Below are 27,159 nucleotides of genomic sequence, written 5' to 3' on the forward strand. Positions count from 1 at the left end.
AGTGAAAGGGTGCTGCAGTCTCTCCTGGGGAGCAAACAGAAGAAGGTTCTGAAGGTCTTGGGCAGGTAGGGACAGGCCTTTTTTCCCCACTTCTAACAGCCGTTCTCCAGAGGGCAAAGGAGGATGGAGAGCAACGCCATGCACAGAAGGAGCCTCTGGGCCAGCGTGAGCGTGTGTGACGGTGCTCCAGACAGCTGAGGTGGGTGAGCTTACCCGGACCTCTGCCCTGCAGAGCTGCCCACCCACCACTGCATCTCCCCGGGACCTCCTGAGGCACAGAGGGGCTCTCAGTTTCTGTGGATCACGCCTGCGTTATCCAAGCTCGCTCGCTGCGGAGAGGATCGGTTCGGTCGGTACCAGGGTGTGTATCCCTTCTCTTTCTTTGCCCATGGGCTCACCTCTTATGGTCCTCCTGCCCTGGCTCCCTCCACTGCACAGCTCACCCCTTTGATCGATGCTGCTGCTCTGCTGCAGCCACAGAGTCCCCGTGCAGGGTTTGAGCTAGAGGCTTAGCTCCCTTCCTACTGAAATCCCTGAGAAACGAGGTACCCTCCTCTCCCTCCCACCCACTCTATGGGTTGCGGTGGGGTGAGGTCCCGAGCAAGGCAATCAATGATTAAATATCCCCCTGAGAGGGTGCGACGCAGGGGCTGAGCCCCACGGTGCCAGCAGCTCAGCAAACCCCTGGGAAGATGCAGTCCCTGCAGTTTATAGCCTGTGAAATAACCATGCACGAGGGAGTGAAACTCTGGCCAAACTTGGATCGAGGGAGGACGAGATCTATTTTCAGAGTTCCAACATGTCTGTTCACTACAGTCATATTTCAGTCTCTGGCTCCTGTGTGCTGGACAGACCTGAGACGGGCAGTTCCTGGGTGACCTCAAGCAATAGCTGTTTCTAATGATTTAAACTGATGGCTGAGCTGCCTTGAGCCTGCTGGGGGGGAACGTGGCATTTCCCATCCTTGGAGCTCTGCAATGTACAACGTCCCCATGAGCGGACCGTGTTAGCTGGTGACCTGGTGAGAGCCCTTTGCAAGGCAGGGAAGGCAAAACCCCTCTTCCCCCCTTCCCAAGCACCCAGGCCAGCCCTCAGGGAGGGCAGACGATCTGTCTGCAGGAGGGCAGGAGCTGAGCAAGCACAGCGGATATGACTACAGCCTGGGAGCACTGACAGGAGCACTTCTGTTGAAATCTGAAGTCTCCTGCAGCAACCCCTGCTGCTCATGCAAGGGCTTTGCTTGGCCCTCGAGATACTCATTCTCAGCATGCCAGGACACAGGGCGCTGAGGTGGGATGAGCGATGAGAATCTTTACCACATTGTACAGCCTCCCGCAGAGTAACCATGACAATTCGGAGTGTGGAGACTGCTGTGGGCTTGATGGAAGGGGCTAGAGCAGAGCTCAGCCACCTGCTGGGGACTGCTCACCCCTGGGACGCCTTCCGTCAGCAGCAGGTCAGGGCTCAAGCAGAGCAGAAACAGCAGCATGACCCAAAGTTGCCGTATCCACATCAGAAAGTGGTAGCACCTCAGTGAGGCTCAGGAAGCATTATCATGCCTACGTGGCTGGAAATCCACCGAGAAGAATGGAAAATAAAAACATACCTTGTTACCCAACAAAATGGTACGTTTACACACAGTGATTCCTTGGTGCTGGAGAAATAGGTGCCACTTCACTGATTTATGGAGTTAAGTAGAGCTTTCCAAAGCTAAAAGCAGGACAGCACCCTTTGTCTGTGGGTAGTGTGATTGTTTCAGTTGCTACAGACCAGAACAGCTTGCTCTGTCCTTGTATTAGGCACAGGAAAGGGATGGGCCAGATTTTCAGTTCAGGACTGACGTTGGAGACACAGTAATACCTTGTTATGAACGTCTCGTTTAATTCTGTTGTTTTTACGCATTTCAGTGGTTACCATCAACCTGCTCGGAAAACCCCTTGTTGAAAGGCAAGATGAATAGAAATACAGAGTTAGCCCCAAGGAGCGTGACCGAAGAACCAGCCTCTCCGACAAACAGTGCAGGGAAGGAAAAGATGGAGGTTGCTTCTGAACTGGGCAGCCCAACTTTGCATAGCACGGACAGTGGGTTCTTTGAAAGAGGTATTAAAACAATGTTAAGCATCCGGAAATCAAAACGAAGTCCAAACAAAGAGAAAGGAAAGGAAGGTACTGGTACATGGAAAGGAAAACGACTTTCTTTGCGATTCTCCAAGAGCTACGAGGAGAACAAACCCCCAGTCTGTAATGGTGTGGAGGAGATCGGTGAGAAGCTAGAAGCAGAGCCCATTGAAGGAAAGCCTCTGTCAGGTAAGAAGCAAAACCACCAGTGTAATTTGCTTGGCAGTATATACGTAACCTTCAACTAATTTACACTTTGCATGTCTCGGGCCCAACGGAGATGCTAAAGAACCAGGCATCCCATTACGGGGCAGAGACAACTGTCACCCCTTGCGCAAACTCGTTGGGGTGTTACCTGGCCCAGCCCGGGCAGGTCGCCCACCACCGAACAGGCTGTTCTGTGGCCTCCACTACGTTAGTTTAACCATATCCACAACCTGCCTACAATCAACACATCAACGTGTTGGCTCACATATCAGCAGACATATTGCACATCATACATATCAGTCACCAATCTGCTGATCACAGTTTGGGAACTGCTGGTCTGACAGTATTCGGAAGTGCTATTCCTACACTATTGCCTGCATTGCACTTTTGGACAATTTCTGCTTTTTAGCTCTCAGGCTGTATTCTGTAGGTTGCTGCAAGGCCTTGAAGGGGGAAAAAAGATGGCTTGGATGTGATCTGCTTCGGCATCTCCACTTTGTTTCCTAATCTTAGAGACTGCCGTGCAAAGGGACCTCTGCAGACGCTTTTACTCTCTTAAGCTGACTTTCCATCTATTCTTCTCGCAACAGCGCTGCTGCAAGTATTTGTTTGGTTTGTTTTCCCCAGGCTGGTTACTCTCACGCATTTTGTCAGCGTTATATAGACGGCTCTTAGTCAAATTAAAATAATTACCTTCAGCATAACTCTCATCTTTCCCCAAGTGTGGGCAAACTGCAATGACTTTGATCTTAGTTTGCGCACCGTTCTCCTCCACCCTCTCAAGGCAGAGGTACTACAATGCACCCACCAGGAGATAGACTGAAGTGGGTCAACATGGCTTAACCTTTCCTCAGCCTAAATTTCTAGGAAGAAGTTCTTGGCCTACTGCATAGCATGTCATGGGAATCAGGTAGAAGGGCTGACGTTGTCTCACTGCTACAACGTGCTCTACTGTGCCATGAAGTTACTTACTGCTTTGCACTGATACATTGTGAGGCTGGTAAGCTGGATCTGAGCCCATCTCAAACTTTGCTAGTCTGGTCTCACAGGGTCATAGATGAGGAGCGACAGGAAATGTTACCATAAGCCCTTTTCATCTCCTGCAATAAACAAGCTGAGGAATTGCATTAATAAGGCCCATCCTGTGCCCAATAACTTGTGATTGGCCTAGACTAGAGCAGCTCTGTCAGAAATACATCCCATCCTGAGATAAATATGGCAAGCGATGGAGACTCCACCATGTGCACCATTAAGCTGCACAATGGTTAATTGCCTTTCAATTGTCTTCCTTCAACTACCAGCTGGCTGGTCTTGTATTGCTAAATTAAAGATCCATTTAGCACCCAATATCACCCCCCTGAATAATTATCCTAGTTGGTGATTAAATGGTGTTTTCTCACTTTGATAAACAGAACAGAATGTACTCCTTTAGTCTCTCACTGCAAGCACTTGTGCAAACACAGGGTTTACATTAATTTTCTGGAAGAGACTAAGTTAATTGGCACAATCTCCCTTCCGTCTGAGTGCAAAAGAAACTGTAGCTCCATATAGGAACTCAAAGCTTCATGCATTGTATGCTGCATTAATACTTGGGTTATTTGGTATGTGTCTGTCTTCATATAGATACTCTTATGCTGCACAGATTATTTGGTGCATATGGGATAAAATCTGTGTGCAGACAAGCCCAGGGGCATAAATCACAGGCTACGAACCAGTCCTTCATATCTTTGACTGCTTTCCAATTTTTCTGTATCATTTTATATGTGTATGTCCCAGAAGGACACATGCCTAAATAATACACTTTTCCTTCTCCTCTTTAATGTTGTGTTATGCCCAGTATCACAGTGGGATCTCCTGTTCAGAGCATCCGTTATGATGCTGGAGATGGTGAGAGCTTCTCGGGGCCTCTCAAAAGCTAACAGTACTCTTGGATCTCCTCAACACGTGGCAAATACTTCTTATATTACTGGCAAATAGGCAGTAGTCCTTGCACCAGCAAGGTCTGAAAAAGAAATGGGAAACTCACTAGACCTCAGACACTTTGGAGGTAACGGTATTTAGTGACTTTCCCCCAGCCTCAGCCAACACCAGCCAGTACTGGTAGTGGGTGCCAAAAGCACAGGAGGTGGGGGAAAACACAGTGAGACCTGAACACCAGGAGAAAGCACCGACAGGTTTGGATCCCCCTCCAATGCACACGTGTCCCCAAACCATCCAGGGACAGCAGTGCTCACTGCTTGGAAAACAAATGCCACAGGTGAGATGCTTGGCATTGGTATCTCTGGAGGACATACTGGTGGTTAGGCTGGGGGCAGACATGACCCCATAATGAGATGTCTGACCTGGGAGCTCAGAGGGCCCGAGGAGGTCTGTCCCATTGTGCTCCCTCCCACCCCTCCAGATGGACCCCTGGACACCAGAATCAGAGAATCAGAATTGGAGAAGGTTTGGGTTGGAAGGGACCTTAAAGATCATCTAATTCCACCCCCCAGCCCTGGGCAGGCACACCTCCCACTAGACCAGGCTGCTCAAAGCCCCATCCAGCCTGGCCTTGAACACTTCCAGGGATGGGGCAGCCACAACTTCTCTGGGCAACCTGTTCCAGTGCCTCACCACCCTCCCAGTAAAGAATTTCTTCCTAATATTTAATCTAAATCTCCCCTCCTTCAGGTTAAAACCGCTACCCCTCAGAACGATCCTTCCTGGCCTTCTCGGGCAACGTGCTGGAATGCCCTTTCAGCCAGACATGCTGTGCCCAATGCAGCAGCAGAGCTGTGCTGAGTACACTGGGAAACAAGGGCATCCCTGCCAAAGGAAATCCTGCTGGGAGGGTATATCACAAACTCCTCCTGCTGCCAGTCCCACTCCAGCTCCATGCTAACAGAGGGGAAGAACCAGCAGTAGTTTTATGCAGCCGGAGATCCCAGTGCCCCTCTGTGCACCCTCCTCAGACATTGCTTGAGGTTCTCCTGCAGGGCTATAATCAGTTTTTTGGATATTTCCTACCTCTGAAACCAGCAGTTTGGAGATGTGGCTCAATTTGCAGTGATTGCATTCCCACTGCTTTCTTCTCCTGTGTCAAACAGGAGCTGGAGTGATCGGGGAGGGGGGGGGGGGGGGCGGGTCAGTCTCAGGGACACTGCTGGGACCTGGCCCTGCAAGCCTCCCTGTGGGGCATCTTGTCCTGTTACCAACCTGTCAATCACCTCACGCCTGCTTTGTCCCAACCCCTTCCCCCCTTCTTTCCGTAGTAATGGAAATCAATGAACTTATTCAGAAAAGGCAACTTCTGGAAGCGTTTGCAAGCATCAAGTACTTGGAAGATGAGACTATTGCTGAACGGGATGCTGAGAAATACAAAGATAACCCCCAGGAGTTTGTGAGGAAATCCAAGGATGTGGATTTGCTTTATAACTCCATCACAAATGCTATCCAGTCCATTGTGGTGGGAACACTGGAGCATCCCACTGTGGAGGATACCATGCTGACCTCCCTGGTGACTTTAATTGCCCGTGAAGAAGCAGCTCATCCTAACACAGGCAACGCTGCTTGTCCTGGGTTGGACTTGCTCGGCACACCCAGAAAGTGGAGGGAGGAGTGGAGGGAAGCTATCAAAGAGAGCGCTAGAAAGAGAGTCCAGAGAGTACCCATGGCATCGAAGGAAGAAGAGAGTTCTTGGCTTGATCTCCACTTAGGTTTCCTCCAGAAACACCTGAGCGAAGACTTACTGAAAATCAAGTTATCAGTAAAAAAGTGCTATCCAGAGGAGTACAAGGTGTGTGACATATATGTGGAGGCTTTTCATAATGCCATTGCCTCGCACTTGCAAGATCTCACCCATAGACCACTGGAATTCAATGAGCTCTACACCTTGCTCGACTGGGTGGCCAACACCTACCGCAGGTAAGATGCTACGCTTGCCACGCTGCTTCATCCTCCTCCGGACAGCGGCGGGGCCGCAGGGTGCTTTGAAAGCACCAAGCTTTTTTCAGTTTCCTGAGCAAGCAAGAGAGACACAGTCACTTCTACAGTAGAACCAGATAGCTAATCTATTAATAGGTGGGGACAAAGGTTTGTAGATAAAACACTTGCTGCTTTTCACAGATCTAAATTACCTCGTTTTCCCCTTCATCTCCCACTCACTGTTCTCACATGCCAGGAAGCTCCTCCTTGCAGCACTGATAAACCTGCTCACTTTCTGCAAATATTTTGCAAGGTCCAGCAGCAGCTGCTCAATGACTTTTCCAGGCGCAGGGAGGGAACTATTGGGGGGTGGGGTGGGGGGGGGACTCTGCCTTCTTCCTGTTTAATTAAAACTGTGATGCGTTTGGAAACAGGCCACGTTACCCCCCACGTTCAAGGGTCAGAGTCATGGCGAGGAGGTGCCAAGACATCACTGTGTGGAATTAGCCACATGAAAGCAAAAGCTCTGGCTCAGACGTATCCACTACTTGAATGGGAGGCCCATGGTTTTTAGGACCTGTTAAAGCTCCCTGTAATTCAGGTGTGACTAAAATGTTCTAGGAGCTGCATAGACACACCAAACGCCATCCTTAGGGCTCCCTGTGTGTGGGGAAGTAAAGGCAGGAATTCTTCACAACAGTAAAAACAGTATAGCTGGACATTGCCTCCTTTTACAGCCAAAGGAGACATCTAAGATAGGCACCAGTAGAAGGTCCAGGCATTGTGCGTCCTCAGTTGTTCACTGGGCCCATCACCGCAGCCCATCATTCCAACACCAAAGAGCTCCTAGACTAAACCCAGCAGAAATACAGAGTGGGGTGGAGAGGAGGAGAGAGGCAACAGCCACAGGAGATGGGTCTGCTAATAAGCACATAAGAACAGCCGTGTCAAAGCAAAATCGTGTCTCCCCCAGCAGCTGGTCTCCAGGAATGGTCTGAACCAGATGCCCAAGGACGGGACAAACGCAAACCAATTGACACCCCTCAAACAAACCAAAAAGGGGGTGAAGGCAGGAGTATCAGGACTGAGTCAAACAGTGGGCAAAAACGGACAGGGAGGGGGCAGTGGTGGAGCAGGGCAAGCTGCAGTGACACTTGCCCACACAACTCCTAGCCTGGGCAGCTTTTGGCGCAGGGATGTTTGGACCACAGATGGTCTTTGTTTTGAACAGCCCTGAACAGATTTATTCTGTGAACTTGCCTAGTTGCTCCTAAAACCCCGTTTACGGTGTGATGACTGTAATGACATGTGTAACTCCCTCGGCATCATGGCACTGGCTGACCAGCATTATGGCAGGACCGCTATGGGAGTGACGCCCCCGCCCATTGCCCCTCTCCCTCACGTGGCCCTGTCGATCCCATCTGGAAGGAAATTCCTGCATGTCCCCAGCCCTTGGGAACTGTACTGCACCCCAGCATTGCAGGAGAGGGGGGAAGAAATGAGCTTCAGCAGCCAGGTTCTGCACCAAAGAAAAGTGCCCCCATCATATTTCTCTAACTTGCTGTGAAAGAGCTTATTGAGAGCTTGCAGCTGTTTTGGGATCTGCTTGCAATCACCTTGCTGGGTTGGGCTGTTTCCATTTGATTTTCCCATCCTGAAAGAACTTCATTCCTTCTTGGGACCTATGCCAAAAAAAGAAGAAATTGCCCGACCCAAACTCATTATCGATGCTACAATTCAAACAAATGGGAGAAAAAAAAGAAAGAGAGGGGAATAAGCTCCTCAAGTATACATTTGAGCCAGTCCTTTCAGTCACAGTGGAGAGTTTGTATTTAAATCTGTGGTGTCCTTTTAAATGAGCAGCAGACCCCTGCGGCAGCTGGGCTGTGCAGTGCTCCGCATGTGCAAATCGACCTCTCCAGGAAATCTCAACCATGACTGTGGGGACATTGACCCCAGGACACTATCAGCAGGCTGAGCTTTTTTTCTGCCAAGCAGTCGCTCTGCACCATCCTGACCTCGTACGGTACAATCCTCACTTGGATCCAAACCTAGCCGTGTGCTCGGTGCTGGTTTGGCAATGGGAACAGTTTTTTGATGGTTCAACTGGCTGTGTGTAGGACATTGCAGCTGTCTCCCTTGCTAACCAGGTGACTGCTTGCAACTTATTCAAGTGCCTGAATATGTTCTTCTTTCTCCTCTCCACCTTCATCACCCTGAAAGACGCAATGCCTCCACAGTCGGTGGCAGATTGCAGGGGTGGCACATTCAATTGTACAGGCTAATAACGGGTTTCTTGCCCTGGAGGGAGAAACACAAGCGCTCCCTCCCTTTCCCTGCCTTCCTGCTAATCAGCTGGCCTGATCACACTGCAATCCAGAGGAAAGTGAGTGGCAAAGTCGTCTGTCATCTTAGCGCACTTTGTAGTCAGACTCCATAGCTGCACGTCCACCCACCGCTTCCATCTGCGGAGGAAGCACGGTACGGCGATGGCCAGTGTCCCAGGCATGGGAATGGCTTCCAGGGGCTGCCCTGCACGGAGCAGGACCTACTCTGCCACCTCCCCTCACTAGGGATAACACACAGGAACGAAGAACAGGCTTGACGTGAGCTGTGATGTGACACCAGAGAGACCAGCTAACTCCAGGGCAGCACGCTGCTACAGGAATTACCCTGAAAGGCATCTCGCAGGCTTGTAGTCAAATGAATCAGCTTCAGGTTGTTTATTTAAAAAAGTAAATTCTCATAGCACTTTTCATGTCCAAACAACTCAGAAGTCTCATGATTTCTAAGGTGGGCTGGAACCTTAGATCATTTTGATTTTGAATAATTAGGATTTTGAATAGCGAGGAAAGATTTTCTTGTTAAAGCTTGAAAACAAGCATCGCAATTTAAGCTTTAAGTATATTTCTCGCGGCTTAATAATCATGTAGCTCATGCCACATGAATATTCCATCAGTTTACTTACACTCCAAGGCAACATAATTTGTTCGTTTGAATCTTTCCAGTGAACTCTTTCTGGGTCACCCTGATCTCAAACCAGAAGTTAAGACAGAAAACCTGTCCCTGCTGCTAACACCAGATGATTGGGACAAACTGAAGAACGACTACATCACTTCTGCAAAGGTGAGAGCTTTGACCTTGCCCCCATGTGCCCCCCAGGGAGGGTAGGGGAGTCCCAGCCTCCCAGGCAGAGGTCTTGGATGGCTGCCTCATGGTTCCCAGCCCCACCAGGTGCTGAGTCCTGCCAGCGCCACGCAGAACGGCCTTTAAGCAAAAGCAAAAAATCCTGAACACCAATTCTGGGACTGAAGCAGGCCATGAGCTTTAATCTGGGTAACCACAGAGCCAAAAGGACTGTAACAGACCCAGACAGTATGTCAGAGGCATACTGAAAGATCATAGCTGGGCCTCATCAGACTGAAAGCATTGCAAAGTTGGGTGTAAAGACTTTTTAGCTGCTGTTTTCACTGTGTGTGATCTCCTCCAGCACATCTGAGGCTTGCTATAGCCAGACAACTTTGGGCTTGTCCCTGACAGAGGACCTCCCCATGGTTCAGCTCCTCCTCAGGCCATAGAAGCCCCTTCTGCAGTTGTCTTTCTGCTGTCCTTGGCTGGGACCCTGTGTAAGACTACATGGTTTCCTGGCTTTTTCGTGGGCTCAGACATTTCCTTGCAAACCATGTCTGAACCAGGGCACAGCTGAAGGTGAGATCAAGATACCCAGCTGAATAAAATCGGTGTTGCTCCTTCGTGCTGGTGAAGGATTGTTTTGTTTCACCAGCAGCAAGATTGATTTATCAGCCAGGACTGAACGGTGCTGCCACTTCCACAAGTGGCTGTACCGCCAGAAAGGACCAGTTTGATCTTTAATCCTGACCTTGTGCATTGCACATGCTGGAGGACTTTGCAATCAAGCAGTCAAACAGCTGACACGATATTTCCGTGTCAGGAAAATGATTCTGCCTTGATTTGAGAGTACCTTGCCCCAACACAGCACAGCTCCTGGTTTTTCCCAAGTTCCTGGGTAGACCGACAGGGTCTGGAGCAGGACCTTTGACTGCTCACCTTTCTGTGCCCCACACGTGAATCTCACACACATGCCGACGGAGCAAAATGCCGCTTTACTCATGCTCGCTTCGTTATCCTGAGCTGCATATTTCCTTCCTACATTTAACATTTAGGGGAAAATCAAAAGCTATTTTGGAAACATCCTGCGACTGGAGGTCACGGAGAAGTGGGAGAAGGAAGTTCATCCAGAAGTGAAGGAAAACCTCTACCGCTCCTCGCTCTCCTTTGATATTCAAACGGTATTTAATTAGCTGGGATCAAGTGGGGGGGGGCTCTGTGGCTCCAGGGAAACTGGATCATTACCTTCTGGGGTGGAGGTACCGCCTCCTGCGATAGTTTATGTTAGTCACGCACTGTCAGAATACATTAGAGCAGAAAATGCAGTTTATTACAACTTTTAGCTCTCCCGCTTGCCTTCTAGCTGCAAATTAAACCTGCTGTCAATTGTGTCAGCAACATAATAGGCAACTGATTTTAAAGTCCTTAAATCTCTTTGATTAGAAAGAAGAAAGAGAAAGGAAAAAAAGGCGGAAAGAAAAGGTTTGTTAGAAAAACCCCTTGGCTGAAAGAGCAACTTTGTCCCGGGGCTGCGGCAGCCGCAGAAAGGCCGTAGGCAGTGACAGCCACTCCAATTTAAAGAGTACAAAAAACAAAAGCTCCTACTAGCTTTAGGGACTACAGGGTAGTAAAGCCAGGAGGGGTTTGGATTCATTCTCCTCACTCAAAGGGTTGAGTCATTTCAATTAAATAATACCAAAAAAAAAAAAAAAAAGAGAGGGAGAGAGAAAGAAAGAAAGAAAGAAAATCAAAGAGTTTTGCCGGCTGCCGTGACTCATTTTCCATAGAGGAATATTACACGTTGTATGATCACCACGAAGGCAGGTCTGAATTGGATTAGCAGATGGGTAGGATGCCTCGGGAAGTGTGGGAGCGGGACGGCAGCCTGCCTCACTCCGGAGAGGCAGCCAGGTTTGTGGGAACGGGAATCAGGGAGGAGCCCCAGTGCAAGCAAGACTCCAGGGTGATGCCCGACCCTCTGTGCGGCCCTGGTGTTGCTCCTGAGGAGGGGGCTTGTGTGTGCCCCAGGGACGGTGCTTAAAGCCACCCTCAGCGTGGGGACACGGGGACAGCTCAGGTCCCCTTGGGCATTGGGTTGGGGATTGATCCCTCCCGCAGATCCCTCCAAAAGAGGAGGATGGCACCAGGGTGGCTCGTGGCTCCGGTTGACACCACATCTAGCTCATGCTCAGACAGCAGAAGGACATGGGGCCATTAGGGATGAATGGTTGTGCCACAGATCAGTTTGCACCTCTTGGCCTGTTCCAGATTATTATTTTAAAAACTGCCAGAGAATAATAAAAACCTCCTGGCAACAAGTCGGCTGTTTCCCCCTTTGCTAAGCGAGTCATTTTTATTAACCAAAGCTGCACGAGATCCTTGCAAAGGATGTTTCTCCCATGCTTGTCATGTTCACTGGCGTTTTTTCATGCCCTTCTCTAGATCATCGGGGAACACATGAAGATATCTGGAACCATCAGCAGAAGCCTGGGAGAGCAAACGCTTGAGCTGTGCCTGGCAGAGCTGCACGAATTCATACCAAGGTCATCGCCGCTCTGGGCAGCACATTCCTTCCAAATGAGTCCCACATTGGTAAAAAAGCAGGGAAAAGGTCTGTGCATTGGGCCAGACGCTGGCACCGAGCAGGCACGGGCCTGCTCCTGTGAGAATTAGAGATCTCAATGAGCCCAATAATGAGCAAACAGCAAAACAACTTGGAGTCATAAACAGACCCAGATGGGATTCTTGTGAGTCCCAAAATCTGAGGTTAGAGCTGCAAGAAGGAGCTGCTGGCCAAAAAGGGATGGGACCACTGTGGTCCCATCTATCCAGGACCTTTGTGGCGTTGGATGCTGCAGCTACAGCCACAAGCAAGCAGCAGTTATGGACCCCCAAACCCAGAGCCTGCTTGCCCAAAATACCATCTAGGTGTCCCAGCATGAGTCCTGCTGAGAGGGATTTCTCCCGCACCTCATGGCTATGGGCATAAAAATGGCTGATGGGACCCTCTCTGTTACAAAAAATATATAGCTAGACCACCTTCTGAGTCTTTTTTAAAACCTAGTGGGTGTCCAAAGGACACAGGACCCTGCACCTTTGCTGAAATAATGTTTTTCTGCTTGGTAGTCCCCGAGTTACGGCCTTAGATCTTCCCCCCTGCAATGTGCTTTGGGGATGCTCCAGGGAAGATTTTTGGTCCCAGCACAGCGACACGCTGCCTGGCCCTTCCGATGGGGCTGTGTTTCGGGGGGGTTCACAGCCGCTTGCCGGAGCAGCGATTTGTGGAGGAGAAAGGCCATTCGGCATGAATCAACTCTGAGCGAGACTAAAAATAATTTCACATTAACCTTTGAAGTTTCCCACCTCCGGCAGGCGCTGAGTCGGGTGTTTGCTAATAGACATTTTGCAGAAGCGAGGGTGGGGAGCGCGAGCGCTGCTTTCTCAGACCGTGAACCCGGGGCATGGCAGGTGTCCAAAGTGAACCAAAGGCAGTGCTTTCCTTCCTAAACCCTCATCTCCAATAGCCCAACCATCTACACCTGTCTCCCATACCCTGAGCGAGCAGGGTAATTCAAACCAGCTATTTGGCTTTGAAGGCCACCTGGGTTTTTGAGGAGAAACGCAGTACTGATATTCCGGTCTTCCTTTTTTTTTTTTTTAAAAACTTTTTTTTCTCTTCCCCCCCCCACTTTTTTCCCTTTGTCCTTTTTTTTCTTTGTTCTCTTTTTTAATTTTTTTTTTCTTTTTCTTTTTAAACAAAATTGGTGTAAAATGCAAGCTGGGGCAGCAAGGGCTGCCAGACAAAAGGGTCACTGAAACAAGCTTTTTCTTAACGAAACCTGAGATGCAAGTGGCTGAGGCTGGCCCTAGCAGGTTCTTTTACCCTGACAAAGAATGGGACCACCAGGTAAAGCCTGCCTGAGCACGCAGCCTCCTGCCAGCAGTGTGGACCCAGCTGTAAAACAGCTGTCAAAACCATAAAAGCAGTGCTACACAGAAACCAGCTACCCAACACACCACGCTGAGGTTGTGGGGGACAAATGTAGGTGAGATGCCCTGTTCCTAGTCACCTTCTGTTGTAAAATCATCCCTGAGGTCAATCCTTTCCTTGTGCTGATACAGTGATTAAGAGGGCACCGTGTTACATTGCCCCAAAAGCCAGAGAAATGAAGGACCAGACTGATGAGCCTGAGTACTGCGGCCGCAATTAATCCCTCAGCATGAGGAAGATTCAGAGATTTGGTGTGCTGAGATCCTTGGCATCCCTCCAAAAGTGATGCGTACCCGCTCAGGCGAGCGCACCCTAAACCCATAATTATCTGCCGTCTATTCCCCTCCAACGCACACGCATGTTATGACAGCTGGAAAAACCATGTCCGCATACAGAGGGGACAGGTTGGGCCAGCCACCGGTGTCTCCTGACGTTGCCGTGTACACAGAAGATGAGCCATCTGTGGTCCCTCCAACCATTAGCATTACCTACGTGTCTTCTCCTGCAGGTTCGGGGAGGAGTTCGTGGTGTGGAGCACCGCCCAGGACAGCCCCGTCTTTGCACCCTATTTTGCTGCCTACATCAACAGCTTCCACGACCTGGTGTAAGTCCCCCAAGCCGAGCTGCCGCGTTGCTGGGGTTCGGGAGGGTGGCAGCACCCAGGAATGAAAGGCCAAGGTATCCTGGGGGTGCCCCGCGGGGTGCTCACTCAGCCTCCGGCCCTTCCTCACCTCATGGGGGAGATGTTCCCCAAGAGATGCAGATAAAAGTCACTTCACTAGGGCAAAAGGGTGAGGAGACAGAGGTGGGGATGGATGCGGTATGGGGACGGACCTGATGCTTGTGTGAAAGCTTTAAACTCATTTTCAGCCCATCTTTTTCAACCTCAGAGGAGGATTTCTTTTTTTTCATTTTTTGTTCTGGAGCTTAGTAGAATAAACCCAGATCACGGTCTGATGGCTGTTTTTGGCATTGGGCTGGAGGAAACTCTATGAAAGCACTCCTGCAAATAAACCCCTGCCACGGCTGCTGGCAGGAGGAACTTCTGGGGCTTTGCATGTGTTAAAAATTAGTTATTTAAATCCATGAGTTGAAAAGGCCTCTGATAAACAGGTGTGCCCACCAGCTCTGACTATTAAAAAGTACTTTCAGGAGAGGGGTGGTTTCCCCATAAGTAGGACAGTGCCAGTTACTGTGTGTCCCAGGGTCTGGGCCATCAGCCTGGTGCTGTGGCACGTGGTGACCCTGCACTTCCCACCCCGCATCTGCCCACACAGCCACCACAGCCCACCGCTGATGGTGCCATGGGGAATCGGGGCTGTTCTTAAGGCACCTGCCCCGGGGGAATGGTCTGCAGCCATGCAGGGACACGGCCCACCAAGGCCCCGGAGCTCTTCAGCATCTGGGGTCGTCTTGCCATGCAGATGTGGTGCTTCGGAGGCCAACCCAACACGCAGCTAATGCCTGGGTCCGGCCACCAAGAAGCTTGAGTTGTTATCTCCAGCCCATGCTGCTGCACCGCTGCCTGCGGTGGGGATGTTATGTGCCAAATATTATTCAGGGGATGCAGAGGATTGCGCGTTGCAGTGTCTCACAGGAGGCAGCAGCTCTAGCCGCAGCGAGCACTACCGTCGGGAAGTCTCTAGATGGCACGGTCTCTCCAGCAATGCTAACCTCGCCGAGGAGCTGGCTTTCTCTCCCTCCTCCTGCAAAAAATTGCTCTCTGTTCCCTGCTGGGGACTGGCGAGATGGTGAAGGAAGAAGCCAGCCCTGTGCAGGGAGCTGGCAGGCGTTTGGGTGGTGGATTGGCTCCGCTGGGTCAAATTATTTGTCAGCCTGGGGTGACGAGTTGCTGGGCAGAGGTAGGTGCTCTGACAGCATGATATTGTGCATGCTGGACGCAGACTTCAGGTGTTCAGCAGGAGTTATGGACCTGAGCCCCAGCCTGGGAGAAGAGGGTTGGTCTTATGTGTTTTGCAGTCCTGCCTGAGCATCCTCAGATATACAAACTAGTTACCAAGCAGCAGCAGGAACCCGCCGTGGCCTGTGGTCACAGCAGTGGATGTGGCACATCCAGGAATGCTTGAGGACCACTGGAATTTTGGTGGTGCTGCATCAGTTCCCCTCGGAGCGTGTTGCAGCAGGGCAGGGATGGAAAGTGAGAAGAAAGCCAGAAGGTCGCAATACCCCCAAAGCCCACACATACTGCTGGGGATTTCATTAACCTCTCAGAAGTTGCATTCTCTTCCTCGTTAGTGTGAAACCTTGCAGAAGTACGCACTGTCCCTAGGAAACCCCACAGGTTTCCACCTCCATAGCTCACTGTTCCAGCTGCTGCCGATAAATGTTGCACGGAGTGAGTCAGCAGGGCTCCAAGGGACGCAGGGTCAGCAGCTTTCCCTTCTCTGGCTCTGTTATTTACTTCTCTCGGTGCCCCTCGGTGCTCTCTCAGGTACCCGGAGATCATTTAGCAGAAGTGTTGCTCAAGTGAAAAAGTAACCAGCCTGCGCAACTGCTCCGCGTGGTTGAACCTGGTGAGGAAATAGGTGTTTTTTTAAGCACAGTTACTCAGATGTGATTAATTTTCAGTGTATGGATTGTGCAAAAAGAGTCATTACTTTCACTCATTAAGTGTTTCCAAAAGGAAGTGTACCAGATACACAAATTTATTTAAAAATAATGCCCAAGATGGCAATCTGGATAAAACGCTTAGGGCAGTGTAATAGTTTACATTTTAACTTCAACCCACTGGTGGTGTCTCTCTCTCCCTCTCCAGGTCAGGGTTAGAAACAGTGTTTAAAGTCAACACTGAAGAACTGCAGAAGATTTTGTCAGCTCTGACAAGGAACTTCACAAATATTTTTCTAGATAAATTAAGAACAAAAGCACAGGTAAGAGGATCTTGGCCACACTATTTCCGAAATATAAGGGGTACGTGCAGGACCACTGCAGCAGCTGAGGGCCATTGCCCTTCCCTTGTCTCACCAACCACATCTTGTTTTGCAGCACATGACATTATGGTCCCTCCAAAATGCATCGTGCCTAACGTTTGTAGAAATCCTCCTTAACCCAAAGTGACAGTTTCGGCATCCTGGGAGTTTTTCATTATGAGCAATGAGACATTTGTCAGGCCGTTTGCTTTACTACAACGGCAACCAAAAGAAAAGGGTATTTAGTGAATTCCAGCATCTCAGGTAGAGCAGTGGGGGGGAACCTCACCCATGGTGAAGCACCAGGGAGGTCAGCACCAATGCGACATTTTTCCTTCTATCAAAACATTTGGATTTTTCAAGACTTTGATTTACTCTTGCTTATTCATAGCTCTGCCATCACAGTCGGTTATCAACCTCTTCAGACAGGACAGAATTCATTCTGGTACAGGTGATTTTTCCAGGCTGTTTCTATGGTGAAGAAAGACTGAGTCTTTCATCGTGAGGATGCTAAAGCTCTGCTATCATCTGCTAAAGCTCTGGTATCAGCCTAACTTGTGTTAAGAGGCCTAAAAGGCAATGTGCTGCAATGCAGTTTGTGCTTCCCAGGTGGGAATACCACGAGAGACTGGGAAAATTAAGCCTTTGGTCCCGCCTCTTTTCACTCACCCTAATTCACTTTCTAAATCACCAAACATAACCTTCAGAAGCCAAGACAGTCACACAACTGCTCCAATCTAAGCCAAGCCCGCCTGGCCAAGGGGGACTTTCCAGTGACTGCAGAGCTCGTGTCAGAGCCTGACGGGCAGGCGAGGAAGGAGTCAAGCCAAGGCATTGAGCAAGAGAGGAGAACTGCCGTGAGAACCGACAGCGGCCGGCTGAGACAAAGCATTTCTAAACACACCCCCAGCCGGCTGGGAGCACAGCAGGAGGGCAAAAGTGGGGGAAATAATTGGGAAGGAGATTGCCAGGAATCTAAAGACAGAGATCCTGAAAGCTAAGAGGAGAAAAGTATAAAGGGGATGGGCCAGAGAAGGGATATTTTGAATTTGGCCCTTAGGGGAGTCTCTTCCAGGTGCCACCAGAAGCCTTTAGCGAATATTGATGCGTTTCTATGCAGAGGGACATTAGCTCTAGGGACCCGGCCAGGGAAATAGCCCACTGGGGACACTTGGTCAGAGCACCTTGTACCCAGGGCAGATGGGAAATGGTGCCACCAGTCCCACATCATCACTGACCATGAGGCATCAAGTTGGGGATGCTCCCAGCTGCTATCCCACAACCACCACATCAGAGCAGTGAGCAGAAGGAAAATCCCAGTGAGACCTTGTGCAGACGCGTGGGTCTGTAGGGAGTACAAGTGCTGTGAGCAAGGGGAGCTTGATTTCCTTTGTGGGGAAGGCTGGAGGGGCGATGGATTACTGGGCTAATTTCCAACAGATTCCCTAGCAAGTGACTTGTCATGTCCATAGCTGGTGCAAACCCATGTAACACTAGCATAGGTGCTTGCACGCCACAGCCTGTTCTAGCCATGCCTGAGTTTCCTCTGATTAACATTCACATCTGTTTCTTCATCCGTACAGTAGGGATACAAATTTATTTACCTAAAGAAATATAGCCGGTGGATTAGAACGAGGCACAGAGCAGGGAAATGAGGTGTCCCAAGTAAGCCTTTAACACCAAAGCAACTCCTGCTTGGGCAGTGATTCTTCTCCTGTCTGCACTGCGGCACCTACCCAGAAAGGGGAAACGTGGGTCTGAATTCCCTAGGGTGGAGACAGAATCCCAGCCTGCTCCATGCTGCTGCTGCCTAACTCCCGGTGTGTCTTCACGCGGAGCGGGTGCGCTGTCAGTGCTCTGTGCTTTTCGGTTCAAGCCCCCCAAGCAGGCATACGGGTGGGCACCTTCAGCAAGGGCACCAGCTAGTCTGAATATTACCGGTGCCACCAGTGAGTTGGTCTTTTTTCAGCCACTCCTTAAGAAAATCCTGACCAAGGACTGGATTTTGGCGACGGAAAGGCCGGACTCACTGGCATTGGCGATCTCGCAGTTCTCCAAGCACCTGCAGCACATGAAGGACCCCACGGGGCAGGTAGGCAGATGGTCCCACGCCCGGGCATAGGGATGCTGGGGGGGGTTCCACTATCATTTGCAGGCTGTGGTCTGACCTATAGACTCATCTCCAGCGGCAGGGGCTGTTTACAACCATGGGGACTGCTGATGGGGGGCAGCTCAGATATTACAATACTTTCATGTGAGAATTAGCAAGACCTTTCCTTTCTGTAGTTTAAATACGGGAAATGATGCCTTTAAAGAGGAACAAAAAGCTTTGGTGAGCATTACCACTGAACATTATCATTCCATGAGTGAAAGATGGTATGCTCCTTTCACGTCTATGCAGTTGTGAAGTAAATGGGTAGGTGACAACAGCACTATACTTAAAATCTGAAAGCACCATCAAAACCTACTTTTAAAACAATCCTAAACACCCCCCTTTGCTACTGAGGAGCCAAACTGCCAACACAAAACCATGGGCTATTTCAGGGTGAGGAGTATTCCCATGGCATTCCCTTGGGCACTGCTGTCGCTCTGCGCCAGAGCAAGGGGCTGGGGGCCACTGGCTCCCTTTGGCAAAGCTGGTCCAGGCACTGCCTTCGTGCATCCCCTCTATGCCCTCGGCTGCTGCTAAAGACCCGAGGGCTTCCCTTGCCTCCTCTCACTGCCATGACCTTGCCTGAGAACAACAGCACAACCACGAGGTTTGCTTTTTTTAACCAGGAGCTTCTACGTGACATTCATAAGTACGTGGTGAGGGAATACATCACTCAGGTCATCAAACCCAGACGGAAAATGAACAATGAGACACGGCAGCAAGTGAGTGAAAAGATGAACCAGGAAGCCGGAATCCTTAATAATATGCTCATCGATCAGGTATGTGAGTTCCCTCCTAGCATCCCCCGGTTGTCCCATTCCCAGAGGTGCGATGTCCCTACTTGGCTTCCCGAGGACTGAGGTGGCAGGCTTTCAAGGAGGGCAAGCCTCAAGAAATGCAAAAACGTGCATTAAAAGAGAGCAAGCAAGGTGGTCACTGCAGGTTAATGGCACGGACTTCCAGCCTGGTGGCTACTCTGCGGTAGCAACTTGTGCGTGCTCAGCTGGCCACTCTCCGATTGCAGTGCCGGGTGTTTTATCAAACTCCCAGACCCCCGGGCGCTTTGCGTAGGTTGGGCTACATGCCATAGGATCAAGCTCATCCTGTGGCAACTTGGTCCTGGGCCTGTTCCCCTGGGCCATGGGATGCACTTTGTCTCTGAAGGATCCCTGCACTGGGTACAGTTCATGGAGATGAGTCCAGCAAGAGGGTTCATCTGGGCACACAGTCTGCATACAGGAGGGTGATGGGGAGAAAATTGCAGCTGCTTGTGTGTTTTGTGGGTAGGCAACATTGGTCTGGGATTTCCAGGGAAACCAAGGTTGAATTTATTGGATTTTGCAGAAAGTCAAGTGTGTGCGACGCTGAACACCAGCGGGGTTGTCACTTGGCCGAGGCAGATCCCTCTCAGCAGTGAGGCACATGAAACTATTAGGCAGTGTAGGGGGGAAGGCTCAGGCACCCGCTGCTGTGCTGGGCCACAGCCGCAACGCCCTGCTCAGGGTCTGGCTCTCCGGGGTGCCCCTGAGCATCAAGGAGTGCAGAGTCGGACCCAGCGGAGCTCCTGGGAGTGCCTTGCCATTGCCACCCCCCGGCAGCACCCTGCCCGCCCGAGGGCAGCCTGTCCTGCCTGCAGCAGGGCTGTCTTACACCAGTAAAAGCGACCCGCTGCCGTGCTCTGCCCTGTCAGGTAAAAAGCATTTTGCAGGTGCTGCGCTTCCCCCTGACCGTCCTCGTGTGCCTCCTCGTTCGCAGGGCTCTGACTCCGACTGGCTCCTTCCCGCCATACACCACATCGCCAATATCATTGGGGAGAAGAAAAAGGACAAGATCAAGGAGTACGTCAAGGAGCTGTGTCAGGATTACCCAGATATCAGGTACGTGAAATGGCAGGTGCCAGAACTGCTGAGCTCCATCCTGAACAGCACCAGCTCACCCCAAGCCTTGGCCAAGCCCTTCACCTTCTCTTCTCTGCTGCTAGCCACACGTCAGAGATCAAGGTGCCAGCAACAGGGGGTGTCCCACCTTAGTTTTCCTTCTTTATGGCTGTATCCTTTCTCTTTTTTCACCTGTCTGCTGGGTCTTATAGTGCACACAAGTTACCTCAAAAGCCTTTTCATTTTAGAATAGAGTAGAGTAGAGGCAGAGTCGAATGCCGTGGAATGCCGTGGAATGCCATGGAATAGAATAGAATAGAATAGAATAGAATAGAATAGAATAGAATAGAATAGAATAGAATAGGAATAGAATAGAATTTCAGTTGGAAAAGGCCTGCAACGATCATCTAGTCCAACTGCCTGACCACTTCAGGGCTGACCAAAATTTAAAGCATGTTGTTAGGGCATTGTACAAATGCCTCTTAAACACTGACAGGCTTGGGGCCTTGACCACCTCTCTAGGAAGTCTGTTCCAGTTTTGGACCACCCTCTTGGTAAAGAAATGCTTCCTAATGTCAAGCCTAAAGCTCCCCTGTTGCAGCTTTGAACCATTCCCATACGTCCTATCACTGGATACCATTTTATTGCTCCAAGTGAACCTTGTTTCACTGTAAAGCTCCAGGTTGCCTTTAAGCTCACCACCGGTACTAGCCCAGCTTGCCAATTTGCAGCCTCCAACTTTGGAGCAAATACTTTTTCTCCTGTTCCCAGGCTCAGACCTCAAAGCGTGGCAGACATTGACACAGTTCAGCTGCAATTTCTGAAAGGGCTTCCATGTAACCACTAAATTTTGGAATAAATTACAAATTCTTTCTTTTGTACTTTCCATTTGCTGTTCCAAAGCAGCATCTGCAAAATTTAAGGCTACTGAAAAAGTAAACAAACAAAGTGACTAGCTCTGTGCGTGGCTAAGCTTCTGCGTATCAGAAGTTACCTCCTCTTCTACAGCTCTTCTACCAACCATTGAGAAGGAATATCAATGGTGCAGCTAAAAACAAAAATCCATTTCATAAGAGTCATTTCAGAAAAAGACCAAAGGTTTTTGAACTGGGTTACACAGTTCCTGCTGGAGAACACTTATACAATCAAAATAAACCATGAATTTAACAAATTGCTCGGAAAACTGAAATGGACCCTCAAATATTTAGAAAAAAATTACATTAAGTATATTTTCCTCTCTCCAAAACTGAAGCTCAACATTTTTCCTAAGTCTATTTAACTCAAGGTGGTCAGATATGCTTCAGGCTTATCTGTGTGGGGAAACTCAAGACGTGGACTTGAAAAAGAATAATTGTTCCTGAGTAATTTCCTTGGTGAACACACCTATCCTACAAAAAAAAAAAAAAAAAAAAAAAAGCCTTAATCCCAGTGGCCAGACTAAGCTGACGAAGGAGGCAGTGCCTGTTCTGGGAAGGATGGGGGAGGTAAGTGATGGCTAGTCAGGCTTAGCTATTTGAAAATGATTTTCCAGGCAGAAAAGCCATTTACAAGGCTGTGATTTGTGGTACTTTTTAGTCATTAGCCTTAGACCAAAGCCAGGTTTTAAGGACCATCGTCTTGGTTGATCTATTTCCTGGCTTTCTGTTATTGAGTAATATTATTTTAACAATTAAGTTTGGAAAACAAGGCGGAACCTGCTGGACCTGCATTGCTTCCTGTTCAGGTCTCTGTTAATTCTTCCCCTGAGCTCTCAGAGACGTTGCCGAATTTGTATATACCGAGATTACTGGAACAGGGTATGTTTCCAAGTTGGCTTTCCTAGCTCTTATCTAATTAGTGCCTGTCAGCTTCCTAAATATTAGCATTTCCATTACTCAACTCAAAATAATCATTAAATAAAAGGTCTGCAGCCTCTCAGGAAAACTTTCGAAAGACGTCAAGTGTGTGTGGAGACAGAGGAGGAAATTCCCCGAAGCACCAGCAGCAGGAGGGTGTCCCATCAGCGCAGGGTGGTAGGAGCTGATGCTCGCCAGCTCCGTGGCTGCGGAGGCTGCAAACCCCACATCCTGGCGGCTCCTCCAGCACAGTGAGGGGTCGTTCCCTGTCGCTTTGCCATCGCCTGGCTCCATCTCCAGCATGGTGGTTGGTTGCTTACCTCTGGGCTGATTTTGCCCACCAGGACTGAGTGAGGTCTCGTTTGGTTTCTGCAGGAAGGAGCACATCCTGGCGGTCCTCGCGCTCCGGGGTCTGGGGCGCGCCAGGAGAGCGGCAATTTTTCGGCAAGGCTACCACACCCTGGAGAGCCCTGACGGTGGGGAGGGCAGCACGCTCTTCGCTGAAATTGATGCCCCAGTGATCATCAGCTGCTTCTAAACCAGAACCAAAACCATCAGTCAGCATCCTCCCTCCTCCTATGCTGCCTCTACGGCAAGGTCCAAAATCTGCTACCCCACCTCGCTCCTCTGCAAACACAACTTTTTGACTGCCATGGGAAGAGGAGTAGTTTTCTGAACTTGCTATCCCGAGTTCAGAAACCCAAGGCAACAGATGCACCAAGACACTGACCTCCTGCTAGAGCTCCTGGGCAGCAGCTCCAGCCCGAGCACTGCGTCCACCCGGTGTTCAATACAGATTTTATTGCTAGGAGGCTGCTCTGTTGTTTGGTCCAAGATTGAGTCTATTTTCAGAGAAGAGGAGAAAACCAAAAGGAGTTCACTTAGAGCTATATTAAGGCTTGGACTGTGCATTGCATAATTATACAGCAGCAGAGCAAGAACCTCCTTCATAATTAGTGTCCCTGAGCAACCGAGGGGCAGAGCTTGGGCAGGGATGTGGTAGTGCCCAAGTCTTATTTCCTCCCCTGTGAACAAGCTGGCATGACACAAGGTCAGTGACGTTGTGACCCAATGCCACAAACCACTGCCTGCCTGGGGAGGAAAACCTTGGAGGGTAACCAAACCCCACAGCTGGGACATGCAGCGCATGGACCGCTCTGCACTCCATGATGGATCCTGTGGCCTTTCTGGGGTTTCAGCAGATTTTCTTCGCTCGTGGGCTGCCTTGCAAAACTCCAGTGGGACCGAAGACCTGTTCGTGCCATCACAGCCTCTCTATGTGGGCAGACATGTCTGGATCAGACTTGCCATGTGGAGGGAGGCTCTGAGTCCTCCTCACCCCCAGGAAAAGGGCTACTATGGCCCTAGTCCATTTTCTTGTATGTTCAAACGAATTTTAACAAACTTGGTACAATCTGACCGCAGTATGAAACCTAACGTGAAATGGACAGGCGTAGTGCTACAGATCAGATCCTCATCTGGTGTAAACCAGCATCACCCCATTGATGGGCATGGAACACCACCAGTTTAACTCCAGGAGGGATCCAAAGCATTACATACAGCATCTGCAGGGGAGACTAAAAGAGACATCCAGCAGCCTACGGCCGTACAAATCTGATTTTATTTAATCCAATATTTTCTTTAGGTTGCCCTCCGCAGGAATTAATCCAAGACTCTGTACAGAAGCATGTTTACGATCTATCAATTTATGTGATAAATGTGGACATGGCATTGCCTTGAACACTAATTTGGCTGCTGCATAGCTTAGAGCACCAGTAGCGAGCCTCTTTCATTTCCTTTGCTCCGGTCTCCAGCAGTATAAATTCCAGCCCGGGTGAGCAGCAGGTGCTGGTGACAGGCCAAGGGAGCTGTTGTGATGGATAGGAAATATAGAGTGCGCCTTTAATTCACAATCATCACATGACAATTTTTCTAAGGTAGACGTGCTACCTCCACAGTCAAGACGAGGTGTTTTTCTAAAGATGGCTTTGAAATATTGGGTGTAAATTGAGAGCTTGAGGCAGGAAATTCTGGGAGAAATTTTCTGCCCTGCATCATTCTTCTATACAGCTCGTGACAATTCCCGCCAATCCTTGTCTTGGTGACTCTCTGTATTTGCTATGGAGAAGGAGAAGTAAACTATCATCTGCACCTCTCATTAGGTTTGCAGAGCTCAGGAACGCTTTGGAGATCCCCTTTGCTGTCCTGGGGACATGGTGCAATCGGGGCCCTGGATTACCCCGCCATGGGTGTGTGAGCCACATCCCCCGTCCCCGTGGTGGGGAAGGGCACCAACGCTGAGAGATTTACATTTATTGTCAAAAGCATTGACTAAGTTGAGGGGAGGAGGGGGATAAAAAGGAGATTTCAACTTTTGCATCCTCAGTCCGAGGCGTCTAAGACTGGATTTTCAGAGGAGTGCAGGATTTGAGGCCCTAAAGCCTCAGCGGGAGCTTTTGTGCATCAGAAATTTCCCTCTGCCCTGTATGCATCTCTGATCCGAGTGCAAGGCGTCTGCGGCACAGAATTTTTCCCAAGTGCATTAAATGTACGCTGGCTTTTCATTCTTATTCTTTTACTAGCCATCTCCCCACAAAGCAGCTGCCTTTCCCCAGGCTCCAGCCGCCTGGCCCTGGGATTAGATAAAGCGCTCGGCTTCCATTTTCTAATAAAAGCAAGTTGCTGCCTGGCAGTCGTGGAGGAAAGCTGGGCACAGTGGCCTGCCTTTTGTCACAGCCTCTCCTGGGACACTCGGATCCTGCAGCCTGGCATCCTGTGATCCAGCGGCAGGAGCACAGCCTGCTTCCTCCGGGAGCTGCTGCTCTCCTGCTGCTGGCTCTTAAGCAAACCAGTTCAATGCTGACCCCTGTTAGGGAGAGACTACTGTTAAGTCCCCATCCTTCCTCAATAGCCATGCTGGAGAAGGAGCTCCAGGGTGGGCGGGGAGCAGGGTCCTGTCCCCGCCTGGGCAGGGGATGCTCAGTCTGGGCTGCAAGAGCGGCTCCTGGAGACACCGGATCCAAGAGAGAAGAAGGGCTATGCTCTCCGCTGCTGTCCAGCCATCTTCTTTCAAACACTCGGTGTTGATTAGGACCATATTTTACATTCCAATAAAAGAGAAGAAAGGCCTCTCGGGGCTTTTGTTGTGAAATACGTTGCTTTTGTAGGAAAGTGCCAAGGAGCTCACTTATTACCCCGTTAACTCCCTCTGTTTGCTGTTTCCCTGTGGTTTCCACCATCAGCCCTACTCCTGCCCCAGTACACAGTTACATTCCCCACCGGGAGTCGCAGCTCACTTTTACCCTGGAGGGACCAAGCGCAGATACATCCTCCAGTGAATAAGGCTTTCTCAAAAGTATCCAGCTAAATGGAAAGCCAAACTCTCTCCAGATTTAGTTTCTCAGGGGTGAACGCTGCATTTCGGGGGGGAGATCTGGCACAGCTCACAGCACTGTGTGGGTGGTGACAGATTTTTATTTTTTTTGTTTCAGAGGTCTCTGCTGTTTCACAACACTGTTCGTTTCTGGTTTGGGGTGAAAAGGAGTGCTTCCAGTACTCTCTGTCCAAGGGAACAGCGTCCGCAGCCAGGGTGGCCCACAGGATGGCATTTGCCATCTGAGACTGGCCTTCGGGTGCCATCATTTCAGCAATTTATTGAAATGGTCTTTTCCTGGAAGCAAAGCGCCACTCCGTTGCTCACCACCAGCAGCTGGAAAAGCTCCAAACTGCCCATCAGAGCATCACCAGCCTGCAGTGATCCCTCCAGAGGGAAGGGCTGGGAAGCGCCAGTGGAGACGGGCAGCAGCCGTCCATGGCTCACGGCTCCTCTCCCGGGCTCTGCTGGTGCCAGTGCCCACACGGGGGGGCCCAGCTGGATGGGCAGGCACTCACTGTGGGCATCAGCTCTGTCTGCAAGAGGGAAAGCAGGAGCCAGGCTGGCAGTCACCGCCCGCTTCAGCGCGTGTCCCACCACAAGCAGACATGCTCAGTCTGCTCTGCAGATACTGGCTTAGGCAGAATTTAGGTTTCAGGCACTGAATTTGGCCCTTCTGCTCAACTGTCAATTATTCTGCAAGGAAAGGGAAGAACTATGCTCCTTTAAGACATGGAAAACGGGTTCACTCCAAGCAAGAAAGGAACAAAACCGAGACATTACAGTGAAAGCTCCGGAGGCTGTCCCTGAGCTGAGGATCCTAATCCATCAGTCAAAATATTGCAGAAAAAGCCTTTTAGTGCAGCAGCACTATAATGTTTAGCTCCCTGCCACGTGGTATCTTTCAGTAAAGAGCTCTCAATTGGGTTAAGATATTAAGGAGAAATGGATTGCAGTATTACATCTACTTTATGAGCTCAGCAGCGTGGCCTGACACCACCCAGCAAACGTGGCTGGGAAGAAAAGAGGTGCCAGGACATTATTATCTCAGGGGCAGCTTTGCTTTTCAGCTACTAATTACTTTGTTAATTATATATCACAGTTCTCCAAAGTAGCGGTGTTTAGCCAACATTTATCTTCTGTATATTTTGCTTATTTCTCCATGGAATCTTGTTGTGGTTGGATTTACTGCCCCAAAGCCAGTCGTTCCGTTTCTGCCGGCACTGGGCAGATACAGGAGTGCTCTGCTCAGCATCACTGTGCACTTCCATCCCTTCAGGACATTTTTATGTGAGCCTGCTAACGATGACACAACATTATCACTGGGATTGGCCCACCTCTCCCACAAAACCCAGTCAGTTTGCTGGAGCATTGATTGGACACAGCATGTTTAGATCATTTGCTATTACTGTTACAGTAATAAGACAGTACTGGGAAAAGACAAAGACTGAAGTAAATTAATATGCGGCAAAAGTGGATTAAGGTTAACATTTAAAGAACTACAAGAACTTCCTCTAGTCCCACAGCCACATAACTATCTGCCTGATGACACCGAGCAAATGTGAACTTTTCCTCTCTGTATTCATCCCTGTCCCACAGTGCACTGCAAATAGCCTCTAATACTCTTCCAATGTAGCGCACTCT

The 27,159-nt window shown here is 49.8% G+C and overlaps 1 protein-coding gene across 2 annotated transcripts; it reads left to right on the plus strand.

Annotated features, from left to right (window-relative positions):
- On the plus strand, positions 1–27,159 carry EXOC3L4 (exocyst complex component 3 like 4). 2 transcript variants are annotated; one of them, XM_063333650.1, is made up of 12 exons: positions 1–361; positions 1,908–2,307; positions 5,577–6,228; positions 9,237–9,354; positions 10,413–10,538; positions 11,800–11,900; positions 13,857–13,952; positions 16,125–16,239; positions 18,248–18,370; positions 19,057–19,209; positions 20,186–20,307; positions 25,634–27,159. In XM_063333650.1, exons 2-12 carry the CDS (start codon positions 1,953–1,955, stop codon positions 25,677–25,679), a joined length of 2,007 nt encoding a protein of 668 aa, XP_063189720.1. In that variant the 5' UTR covers positions 1–361; positions 1,908–1,952; the 3' UTR covers positions 25,680–27,159. The 2 variants fall into 2 exon arrangements, with proteins under 2 accessions (XP_063189720.1, XP_063189719.1); XM_063333649.1 differs by lacking the exon at positions 25,634–27,159 and adding an exon at positions 22,518–25,285.

The sequence above is a fragment of the Chroicocephalus ridibundus genome, chromosome 4, assembly GCF_963924245.1.
Source record: "Chroicocephalus ridibundus chromosome 4, bChrRid1.1, whole genome shotgun sequence".
NCBI classification, from domain to species: Eukaryota; Metazoa; Chordata; class Aves; order Charadriiformes; family Laridae; genus Chroicocephalus; species Chroicocephalus ridibundus.